The sequence below is a fragment of the Dipodomys spectabilis genome, unplaced genomic scaffold (genome assembly GCF_019054845.1).
Source record: "Dipodomys spectabilis isolate Male_0828 unplaced genomic scaffold, ASM1905484v1 ptg000234l, whole genome shotgun sequence".
In the NCBI taxonomy this organism is placed as follows: Eukaryota; Metazoa; Chordata; class Mammalia; order Rodentia; family Heteromyidae; genus Dipodomys; species Dipodomys spectabilis.
This window is the reverse complement of record NW_024870911.1, coordinates 13,207,591-13,220,479: the sequence shown is the minus strand read 5'-3', so window position 1 is coordinate 13,220,479 and position 12,889 is coordinate 13,207,591. Positions and strand designations below refer to the sequence as shown.

Below are 12,889 nucleotides of genomic sequence, written 5' to 3'. Positions count from 1 at the left end.
AGCACTTTTACAAAGGAGATACCTTGTTGGCAAGGCACAACTTTAAAAAGCCTGTCACCCAAGGCAGTACTCTCCTTACAACCTCTCCCCAGAAACGAGATCCTCATAAAGGAAGAATTCTGGTTGCTTAAAAGGATGAATTCTGGTGTGCCTTGTTCATGAACAGAACCATCTGGAAACAATTTCAAATTCATATGACAGACTTTTCTTCTTTGGCCTTTGCTCTCTCTATAAATCCCATCAGCCCAAGAACAGCTGCCAGAGAATCTGGCCTGAAGCCAAGGGGTGAAGTCACAGCCCCCTCCCACACCAATGTCATTCTGGGCCCCCAGCTGGCTTGTTACCCCATGTGGCTGGATGCAGGGCATGAAGAACACTGGTCCTACACGAGAAAGCAAAATCACCAGCACTCACAGGAGGAGGGACCTGGTGCCACAAAGCCAGCTGTGAGAAACTGTTGTTTCCAGTCGCTCACATAGATGCTTGCCAGCAAATTATGACCTGAGACAGCTCAGAGGGCGGGTCAGGACACAGAGCGCTCAAGATGACACAATGCCAGCTACAGTGCTAACCCTGCAACAGCAGCTCAGCACAAAGGGCAGGAGGGTGGGGGAGGGGAGGGGCCTTGCTTGGGAGATTCTGGCACAGAAGGTGAGAGCTTGAAAGGGTGCTGGGAGAGCCCAGGGGGCCACGCCAGGGACCAAGTCAGTGCTGGGGTAGACAAAGGCTTTGTAAATCAAGCCACTTAGCCAACTATCAGAGGAGAGGAAGGAGGGGAGTAGGAGGTGGGGGAGTCAAGGAAGAGACCAATTTCATTATGACAGGCATGGTGACAATAACCTTTTGTCCTCTAAACAATCTGGGCCTGCCAAGCTGCTCCACGCTCTCTGAGAAATCAGGAGGGTGGGGAAGGATCCCTGTCAGGAGGCAACAGACTCATCCTTAATTATGAGACATGGCTTCCCAGAGCTGACATCCTCTACCCTACTTCCTTCCTGCTACAGACACATCACAGAATGCTGGCATGGCGTTCCTCTAATGAGAGCAGTCAATTTTCCTAAGCACAGGAGGCTTAGGATCTGCTCCACCATTACCATCCCCCCAAATCAAGTACAGATCATGATGATGAGTATAAAGCATCTCTGTTTAATCTGACCAATGGTCTAGGGAGCTAGAAAAGTCAATGCTGTCTAGTTCCTAAAATGCTTCATTCCATCCTCTCGTTCTCTAATGAATTATCAAGAAGACTCTGTCCAAGTAGAAAGAAATCTCCTGTTTAATTTTATACCAGAGTTCAAAACTGGGTAAAGATGTCTAGTCTTAGTCCAAAGATATTTGTACATTGCATCAAAATTCTGGAATAAGGGGCAGAAACCTCAGCAGTTCTCATTCTGATCCTTGTTTATTGATGAAAACTGGGTAAACCACTGAATGCCTGAGTCAACTTTGAAATGGGAACAAAGGGAATCATTCCACAGTTGGCAGTAGCCAATAGTGTGCACTCAATTACATGCCTGGCTTCATATTCCAGCCTTGAAAGAGTTAGCCTCTGTGCCTCGATTTCTTCATCTATAAAATGTTCCTAAGTCACAGGGCTGTTTTATGAGTTCAATATGAGGAATTGGGCAAAGCTCCCATTCACAGTGCCTAGCTTATAGTTCTAATAACTGTCAGCCAGCCCCAATACGATCATAATTAATGGGAGAGAAGGGGGACATAAAAATCTACACAATTAGGAATTTACTACAAGGATTAAACGGCTTAGCAGTTACACAGTTTTCGCAGAAATGAGTTCAAGGCTACCTCTGAAGCCAAGAAACAAAAGTAGGACTAAGAACTCATTTTCAACCTTGCCCATGACACCTTCCAAATGCTCACCAGTCTACTTTCAACCCTTTCCTACACCTTTGTAGTAACTGAAGATGTTAGTGAGAAAAGAAATCAGATACGGTTTCTTACCTCACTTTCTATGGCATTGATTTTACAGACCTTTCCCACCAAGCAACTAGGAATGACAGCTGATTCCATCTTCTTTAAGTCCCAGAAAACAAATTTGTTTGGTCTGAAGCTTTATGTCAGAGTGCAAAAATATTATTAAAAGGGGTTCATTAAATATGGGGAAAGGGGATTACAAACATTATGGTTTAAACTGCAATGTTCCCAAGTTACCCCAAGGAACACAAAAAATATCTTTCCTTCTCTACAAGTCCCATTTTCAAATCTAAAGAAGGAACAAGTAGGAAGCACTCAAAGGTATGCATAAATCTCTGCTCATAGTTAATCTTGTGAGTCAACAGCCATGTTGGGAATTATGCTGAAAACAAATCAAATCATGTCTGACAGAAGCCATTCTTAGTCCTGACTCCTCAATTATTTAGTGGTTTCTGTGAAGTTTCATATAATTAAAAACAGGCATTTACGGACTGCTTATCTGTGCTGCAGGATCCTTCCACCCTACCCCACAGCAGGGTGGAGAGCATGAATGGGGGATTTGAGTACACCAAGCTTGATGTAACATAGCTCCTGAAATTATGTACATTTGAAAAATTAAAAAGGCAATCTTCAGCCACTTCTTAAAGGAAAAGATATACAAGCCACTCTCTCCAGAAAAACATACCTGGAAGAGATTGAGTTTATATAAAGCTAATCTCATCATAGTGCTTGAGTGAACTGTTCTCAGCTTTTGAAAGCATCTTATACATTAAAGTAGAATGTCTATCAATCATCTATTAGAAGTGCTTTGGAAAGCTAGTACATTAAGTTGTTCTATCCATGAATTGACACTAAGTGTCTGCAACAAATATACTCTTCTGTTTGGCACCATTTTAGGCATGATATTTACAAATGCTGAAGGCTTTGATCTGATTTGTCTTTCTGGCATAGGAAGAACATACACACAAGCCTTGTTTCAAAGTTCAGTGTCTCAAAGGCAATGCTCCACTCACAGCGGTCACACTGACTGTCCGCAATGTTGGCCTGACCCCTACAAATTCTGCTGACTATACCACTTTTCTTTTGGCCAATAAACATTTACAACCATTTTACTGGACTATAGGATGTGGCTCTGGTGTTCTTATCACCCCCAGAAGCTAGTTTATACTAGCTGAGAAGGCATATTTAAATAGATAATGAAGATAGTGATGGACAAATAGAAATCCCTTGGTTTCAGCCACCTTGTTTCTTGTTCTTTTCCTTTTTCTGTTTTTAACTTCTTTCTTTTTTAGAACCTTGTACTTAGTCCTGGAGATCTCATACAGATATTTCCAGGAGTTTTTTCCTGGACACCCAAATCTGCTTTCTGGAGTCAGTCTCTTCCAAGTTTCTTTTAAGATACAGCCTTTTCAAACACTGCTTCCATTTAATTCTTTTTGTCAGGAATATACAAAGGGCAATTTGTAGTTAATGTAAATTTCTTGTCTGGTTTCTCATATTTGTTAGTATGTTGCCTCAACACAAGCTGATTTTGCTTCAAAGTGCATTTTTTCCTCTTGTACTTTGTACTTAGGCATTTCCCACACTGTCCTTTTAGATCAACTTAAAAAAATATTGTTTACAACCACACAAGTTCCTAAATGTTTTCTAAACTCTATAGTAGCTGAATGCTGATGACTCATGTCTATAATCCTAGCTACTAAGGACTGAGTTCAGGGGATTGAAGTGCAAAGCCAGCCAGGCCAAGAGAATCCATGAGACTTTTATTAACTAGGTGAGGGAAACAGCCTAAAGTGAAGGTGTGGCTCAAGTAGTAGAGTGCTAGCCTTCAGCCAAAAAGCCAAGGGTGAGCACAGAATTCTGAGTTCAAGTCCCAGCACTGGCACAAATAGATAGGTACGCAGGTAAGTAGGTAGGTAGGTCATCAATAGATAATAATCTCTACAATACTCAGATCAAACCCTTATGTATTTTCAAATACATTAGTTCTCGCTCTCAACTTCTCTGCCAGATGTGCTGATTTTGCTGACTAAATGTACATCAATTTATAAGAAAACTCAGCTGGAGTTAGAATAATCACTCTAGGATATAAAAACTCAGAGGTTCCCATCAGAAAGAATGACATTGCCCCATTTGTTAGGAAATGGAAAGACTTGGAAAAAATTATATTAAATGATGTAAGCCAGGCCCAAAGAAACATAGGTCCCATGGTTTCCCTTATTTGCAATATCTAGTATATGTCTGAGTCAAGCAGAAAAGGTCAGATAAGGTGATGTTAGGGAAATGAACCCTAAGATATCTATTCAAAAGTTTTTTTCTTTCATGCAATTGTTTCTAACACATTTATAAGATTATTTCTTTGTTGCTTTGTATGTTCCTCCCCCACAGTATAACTCCTGCTTTCACTGTATTTGATGTCAGTATAATTTGTGGAGGGGAAGAGGAAAAACAAATCTTTTAAATAGGGATACAGGTGGACCCACTGCAACAATGAGATGTACAAGTCGTTATGTTGAAAATGAACTTTACAACTTTGGTGGGGGGGGGGGAGAAGGGGGAGGGGGGAGGAGAGGGGAGGGGGGAAGATTGGGTGGGGGGACAGGGGGAGGATGGGAAGGGAAGGGATGGGAAGGGGAAACAAAGGAGGAGGCTACAATGGTTGATAAGAAATGTACTCATTATCTTGCCCATGTAATTGTAACTCCTCTGTACAGTATTTTCACAATAAATAAATAAATAAAAACAGCAACAAAAAAATAAAAAAAATAAACAATTGAACACCAACATTTTTATACACATTGTTGAGAATGGTGAGGGAATATAGTGACTTTGCATTTAATGACAAACTGGAAATATTATTGAAGTGTGAAATTTCTTTTCAGTTTCTCTTACAAACTTTGGCTTAATAAAAGTTTGCCTTCTTAAAAAAAAACAACTCAAACACAACAAATCAAAGAAAGGTTGGACAAATGGGATTGTATAAGGTTGCAGAGCTTCTGCAGGGCAAATGACATAGCTAGCAAGATCAATAGAAAGCCCACGGACTGGGAGAAGATCTTTACTAGCCATACAACGGACAAGGGTCTCATATCTAAAATATACTTGGAACTCAAAAAATTAAACCACCCAACAACAAATCCTCAAAGAAACAACTGCCCAATAAGTAAGTGGGCGAAAGACTTAAAGAGAAGCTTCTCTGAAGAAGAAAGAAGGATGGCCAATAGACACATGAAGAAATGTTCAACATCCCTAGCCATAAAAGAAATGCAAATCAAAACAACATTGAGATATCACCTCACTCCAGTTAGAACAGCAAAAATCAAGAACTCTAACAACAACAGATGCTGGAGGGGATGTGGACAGAAAGGAACCTTACTTCATTGTTGGTGGGAATGTAAACTTGTTCAACCACTTTGGAAAGCAGTATGGAGGTTCCTCAAAAGACTCCACATAGAGCTCCCCAATGACCCAGCAATCCCACTTTTGGGCATTTACCCAAATGATCACAAACAAGGCCACACTAAAGCTACCAGCACAACTATGTTTATTGCAGCATTATTTACCATAGCTAAGATATGGAACCAACCCAGATGCCCCTCAGTAGATGAATGGATCAAGAAGATGTGGTATATATACACAATGGAATTCTATGCCTCCATCAGAAAGAATGACATTTCCCCATTTGTTAGGAAATGGAAAGGCTTGGAAAAAATTATATTAAGTGAAGTAAGCCAGGCCCAAAGAAACATAGGTCCCATGGTTTCCCTTATTTGCAATATCTAGTATAGGTATGAGTCAAGCGGAAAAAGTCAGAGAATGTGATGTTAGGAAAACGAACCCTCAAATATGTATTTTAATGTTTTTGTTTCTTTCATGCATGTGTTTCAAACGCATTTATAAGATTATTTCTTTGTTGCTTTGTATGTCCCTCCCCCACAGTGTAACCCCCCCCCTCCCCCCGCTTTCACTATATTTGATGTCAGTATAACATGTGGAGGAGACGGGGACAAACAAGTCGTTTAAGGATTCAGGTGGACCTGTTGCAACAATGAGAAGTACAAAATGTCATCTCAAAACCAGCTTTACAATGTCGGTTGGGTGGGGGAGGGGGGGTATGATTGGGTGGGGGGGAGGGGGGAGGCTGGGAAGGGAGGTGAAGGGTAAACAAAGGAGGAGGCTGCAATGCTTGGTAAGAAATGTATGCATTATCCTGCCCATGTAATTGTAACCCCTCTGTACAGTATGTTCTCAAATAAAATTAAAAAAAAAAAACAAAAAAACAAAAAGCAAAAAAAAAAGATGATGTTAAGCAAAATGAACCCCAAGATAAGAACTCAAGTAGTTTTTTTCCTTCCTTGCTATTGTTCCTAATGTATTTATAAGGAACCATGTGATGTTTTTGTTGCTTTGTGTGTCCCTCTCCCACGGTATAACCCCTGTTTTCACTGTATTTGATGTTGGTATAATTTGAGGAGGGGAAGGGAAAAAACAAATTGTTTAAATAGGGATACAGGTGGACCCACTGCAACAATGAGATGTACAAGACACTATGTCGAAAAATGAACTTTACAATTTAAGTGGGGGAGGGGGAACCTGGGGGGGGGGTAGTTGTGGAGGTGGGAGGGAAGGGCTGGTAGGGGAAAAACAAAGGAGGAGGCAACAATGCTGGATAAGAAATGTACTCATTACCTTGCTCATGTAACTGTAACCCCTCTGTACAGTATTTTCACAATAAAAAACTTAATTACAAAAAAAAAAAAAAACAACTCAGAGGTTCAAAGATCATGAGCTCTTCATGACAAATCCATTTATGTTTTAGAGCAGGGCAAATATTAGAAATTGTGTGGGCTTTATGGACTTTGTTACAACTATTTAACTGCCTGGTTGCACTGTGAAGATAGTCATAGATTAAATGTAAACAAACACATGTAGCTGTAATTTTTTTAAAAAAGAATTATTTGTAAAAACAGGTGGTGGGTAGGCTTTGGCTCTCCAGCTATAGTGTGCTGACTTCATGCTAGAGGAAGAAGCGTGGATCTGGGTGAGGATCTTTTGCAGTTGGGAAAGGACAAGCAGAAGCCCCTAAAGGGGTCAGCCTCTTCTCTTCCCTGGGCAGTGCAACTTGTTCCTTTGTGACAACATGTGCCCAAGAAGTTAACATGGGAATCCCAGTTGTCATCCTCCATTATTAAGTATTTCAGTCAATAGAGAAGTATCATGAAAACTACTTCTTAGCTTTTGTTGGGGACAGAGTAAGGAAAGGGGAAATTGTGTTAAACAGGTATAAGGTTCACTTATTAGGATCCAAGGCGTAAGAGGAAATTCTCACTTCCTACACTAGCCCTCTATTGTGGAAGCACTTGGTGACAAGCATTTGCCACCAACTGCTTCAGTCTCTCACTGTTTCTTATTCAGGTGGAACAAACAGATGAGGTCTTAGTCAACAGTTCTGATAGGCATACAGGTGTGTTTTAGGAATAAGATATGCCTTGTTAAGTAAGAATTTGGATTTAAGACAATTTTGGGTGGATTTTTTTTTAAGTATCTGCAGTAGATATGTCCATATCATTTTCTTATTCCCTAAATGAAATAGTATGACAACTTCTTACAGAGCATTTACATGTGTTGGGTATTTTCAACAATTTAGAGACAATCTATATAGCATATGCTATATACAATAAATACACGCTATTTTACTTATTGGGGATTGCACATCTTCAAAGTTGGTTTCTATAGAGAATCCTGGAACTAATCTTTTCCAGACACCAAAGGCTGCTTCATTACTTCCAGTCTTTTTTTGTTTCTCTTTTCACTTTATCCATATAAAAATAGGGGTTAAGTATTTATTCAACTTGGCTCATTTAGAAAATCAGTTGGGAATCACATCCATGTCAATCTAGGTCAAGAAGCCTGTGGCAAATACCCTTTGGCTACTCTATTTTCTTTTCTTTTTTTTTTAAAGCAAAAGTCTTGCTGTGTAGCTTAAGCTGACTTTGAATTCATAATGTAGCTCAGGCTAGCCTCAAAGTCTCCATTTTTGTGCCTCAGCCTACTAGGTGCTGAGATTACAGGCATAGGCTTGTAATGACCAATCAAAGCCCTTCTATACCTGGTTTATAATTTTGGGAGGGGGGTCAGCGCTATATCCCTGGTTTATAATCATAAAAACTTAATGTGTTTTGAAAGTTTCCAAATGATGGCTCCATACAAAAATGAAGAATTAAGTCAGCTTCATGGGGATAACAAAGCTTGGGATCTGAGCACTAGTCCTAAGCAAGAACAGGAGAACAGGAGTAGGTAGATGTAAGGCCTTGTTCTTTACAAATGTAGGCTGTATCACCTCTTGGCCCCAACAATGTGAGTCACTTTTGATAATGGTGATCACACACACACACACATACTCTCTCTCTCCCTCTCTCTCTCTCTCTCTCTCTCTCTCTCTCTTTCTGAGGTGGTGCCCGGGTGGCATGCTCTTACCAGCCTGTCATATTAAAGTCCCTGTAGAGCATCTTCTTTCCAAGCTCCTTTCTCTGTACTCGCCTTGGAAACTCCAAATGTGTGAACTCATTTCCCAGTAAGTGAGGCTGCATGAATGCCTAAATAGAAAGAAAAAGCCACACACACATTTAGAGGACAAAATAAGTCTCAAGGATGTTTTGCAAATTGAGGCAGGCCATCGTTCAAAGACAAGAAAATTTATATTTTAAGAGAAATAAATTTTGGAATTTCAACACCAATAGTGAATGAGCAAAGAAAATTCATATACTTAATTTACAATTTTTTCATCAGATAGGATAAGTTTTGTAAGCAAAGGTGCATGGGGCTGAAGGGAGAAGGGAGAAACTAAGCTTTTTTGAAGTTCTGTTTTAAAAAAATATTAATGGATTGTTGTTATAGAGGTAATGTACAGAGGAGTTACAGTTACATGAGTTTGGTAATGAGTACATTTCCTTTTGCACAGTGCCATCTGTTTCCTCATTCCCTCCCTTTCTTTCCCTGCTGTCCCATCTGTACAATTCACTTTTATCAATGTCCAGTGCGCTCCGCTGCTGCACTGGTTCCTCAAGGTCTGTGCCCTTCCCCCACATTTCTGAAGACACACACGTGACCACATCTTATATAAGTTAAAGAATACAGAATCACCCGAAAAAGAAAAAAAAATTAAAAACAGTCTTTTGATTCCATATCTTAGGAGTTCATTTCAGTATATATATTATTTTATATAAATATGAAGAGGGGATTAGGCATTGCACTTTTGTAATTCTCTCCTAAGACTATCCTCCTTTGATCTCACTGTATGTAAGTATCTAGAATCCTGGGTAATTGGTCATATCCCAATGTGTTTTAGATCTGACTTCTGCATACCAGAAAGAATATGTGCTGTTTGTCTCTCTGATCTTGGCTTACCTTGCTTAACATGATTTGTTCTTATTTCATCCATTTCCCTGCAAATGACATTATTTTATTCTTTCTAATGGCTGTGTAAAATTCCATAGTATACAGGTACCACGTTTTTTATAAAGTTCATTTTTGAGTTCAAATTCAAGATGGTTCCATTTTCTGGAGTGGCTCATGGGTGGGATAGGAGGTTACACAAACTCTGCTCTCATCTCACTCAACTGTATGCGCCTACCAAGCAAGGCCTTGCAACAAAGCACAGTCTTCAGTAAATGCTAGGGCCCAGGCCATGGGGTGGGGCTAGATACAGCACACAGGAATGCTCTGCTGGAGCCCTTCCAGTTTGCTCTGCAGTCATTGCTTCAGTCATTGGAAGACCATTCAGGAGCAGATGGCTTCTCCCCATCCCCCCAAATCTCAGTTCATAAGTCGTAAGAAAAACAGTCACTTAGGGAATTGCTTTGATACAACGAACTTTCTCACTGTCACATTCAAAATTCAAATCTAGCTATCCATGAGATGGAGCATTCGCATTTTAACTTCCTTGCTCAGAGGTCACACATTGTAAGCATGCTTGAACTAAAAACTGCCTGCCTTGAGCCCTAAGCCTGCATGTTGGCCGTGTGGTGGAATGGATCAGCTCTCATTTTTTGGCATGGACAAGAGTGGGCAGAGCACCTCACTGCCTGGCACTGTCAGAATGCACAGGACAGATGGCCATTTTCTCAGTTCATTGGTACAGGTCAAGTATCCTGCATACAAAATGCTAGGGACTGGAAGTATTTAGGATTGGTGTGTAAATTGGAAATATTCACATTTGTATACAATATTTCTCTCTCGATATATTTCCATACAAATATATATTTAATAATATTTATACAATATATGTCTTGGAAGAAACCCATATTAAAAATGAAAAATTCATTTGTGGTTCATATACACCTTATCCGTTTCGCCTGATGATTTTATTATTGGTATTACTGCAATCTCTCACATAAGGTCAGATATGTAATTTTCCACTACAGTGTCATGACATTTCATCCCTCCCCAGTTTTCAGATTTTTCAACCTCTGGATTAGGTATATTCAACCTATAACAGGCATCACCTATGGCCTCCTTTCCAATATGCAGTGCCATCAGATCTCCCCGTCAATGCTCAGGGAAATTTGGAAGTAACAGTCATCCAAAGTTCTGCTTCTCAGGAGGCAAAATCCAGAAGCCTGGGGAAAAGAAGTCCAGCAGACAAGACTGAGCCGTGCTGTAAGCCTCTTTGGAGCATACCAGCTGTGTAAAGGGATCTAGAGACTTATGAATCAAACTTCTTTAGCTACATCCCAAAGTGCCCAAAGTACAAGTCAGAAGTAAGCCCACATCACAGACCTGCTCTATTAAGTACTAGTTCTCTTTCTTTCCAGAACTCACCTCTGGAAAACCTAGTATTTGTTTCCTTGATATCCACTAGCAGACTTACATCCTCTCCCCACATACTGAACATAGAGGTCCCTCAAAATGATCTAGAATGTCCCCCTCTTCCAGGCCTGGAGACTGCTCAGGCCACAGGAGATAGGAAGATACACAAATCTCATCTTCATTGTCCTGTCCTATCTCATCCTGCCCGATCGTGCCTCAAAATGAAACAACCACCACCTCTCCCTCTCCCTTTCTCTCTTGTCTCCTTTCTTCTCTTCTCTTCTCCTTTCTTTTCTGTTCTTTTTATATAGTGCTGGCAACCCCTTGGATCCCTTTCTGTCATAAACACACCTATTGTAAACTTAGGAGTAGTCTTTGTGCTGTGATGTATTTTTGCCACTTGTGTATATGTGCCATAATCTTACTACTTCTCTTCTTCACAATCATCATTCACATCCTGATTCTAAGTCTCCTTTTTACTAATACTTTGAATACTCAGTACTGTTGTATACTCTGCAGAGCCTCTAGAGTTAATGGTGTTAAGGTGACACAACACAACCCAAGAATCAAGCTGGAGCAGAGCAGACATAAAACTGTTTAATGAAAAATGCTAATATATATATTTGGTAAAATATATATGTGTGTGTGTGTTATGTGTGTTGGTCTTTAGAGGAAATATATCTGCTTGTTGGTACATCTTTCCTTGTGAGTGTAATGCAAGCTTACACATATGTCCTTACATGCACATAGGAACATACATATCTTCAAAGTCACCAAAATATTAGAAAAATATTGACTGAAAGTTTTCTTTTTCACTTATCCATATTGATGAACATTTAAACATTAAACAGATTACTTTCTTTGTATCTTTGGTGGTGATAGGGACTGAACACTGGTCCTCCTGCATGATTTCATGATTGGCAAGTGTTCTACCATTGAGCCACATCCTTAACCCATTACGTGTTTCTTTTTAACTATGAAAGTTATTACTGTGTGTGTGTGTGTGTCCTAGGGCTTTTGTTCAAGTCTGGCATTCTACCACTTAGTCACAGATCCATTTCTGTCTTTCTGGTGGTTAATTAGATAAGAATCTACTGAACATTCCTACCCAGGCTAGCTTTGAACTGTGATCCTCAGATCTCAACTTCCTGAGTAGCTAGGATTATGGATATGAACCACCAGTACTTAGGAATGGTTATGAATTTTCTTCATAATGAAAATTATTAATGTTTTGAGAACTCAGTACATACAGTAGATTTTTTCTATCAGAAAGAATGACATTTGTTAGGAAATGGAAAGATTTGGAAAAAATTCTATTAAGTGAAGTAAGCCAGACTCAAAGAAACATAGGTCCCATGGTTTCCCTTATCTGCAATAACTAGTATATGTCTAGGACAAGCAGAAGAGGTCAAAAGCTATGTACATATGACCATATAACCTGATGCTAAGCGAAATGAACACCAAGATAGGGACACAAGAGGTTTTATCTTTGTTGCTTTTCTTTTTAATGTACTTATAACGTACTATGTGATTTTTTTTTGTTTCTTTTGTATGCTCTTCCCCCATGGTACAACCCTTGTTGTCGCTGTATTTGATTCTGGTGCCCTGCATCTTGTATATACATTTTTCTAATTTGGGGAGGGGAAGGGAAATAACAAAATTCTGAAATAAGGATACAGGATGACCCATTGCAACAATGAGATGTACAAGACAGTATGTTGAAAATTAACTTTACAACTTTGCAGGGGGAGGGGAGGAGAGGAAGGAGTTGGGGAGGTGGGGAGAAAGGGATGGTAGGAGAAATATAAAGGAGGGTATAACAATACTTGATAGGAAATGGGCTCATTACCTTGCTCATGTAACTGTAACCCCTCTGTACTGTATCTTTACAATAAAAAATATATATATTAAAAAAGTTAAGTAGAGGTATGGCTCAAATGGTGAGTGTCAGGCAGCAGAGAAAGGCAGCGTCAGTGGAAAAAGCAAAACAAGACTGTGAGGCCCTAAGTTCAAGCTCTAGTACTGGCACAAAAAATAAAATCTACAAAGATTCTAACTGCTTCTTGTTTCAATAACTTGCAGGAGAGTTGAAGTCTTTAGTAGGAGGATTCAATCAGTCAAGATTCAGCTATGCATCCTGCGTCCTGTA

At 39.8% G+C, this 12,889-nt stretch overlaps 1 protein-coding gene across 1 annotated transcript in view; it reads right to left on the bottom strand.

The window, feature by feature from the left end:
* Ppm1h (protein phosphatase, Mg2+/Mn2+ dependent 1H) overlaps positions 1-12,889 on the bottom strand; it is a 197,692-nt gene that overhangs the window by 44,431 nt on the left and 140,372 nt on the right. Inside the window, exon 6 of the mRNA XM_042698853.1 lies at positions 8,410-8,528. Coding sequence (XP_042554787.1) covers positions 8,410-8,528 — 119 coding nt within the window. The remainder of the gene's footprint in view (positions 1-8,409; positions 8,529-12,889) is intronic.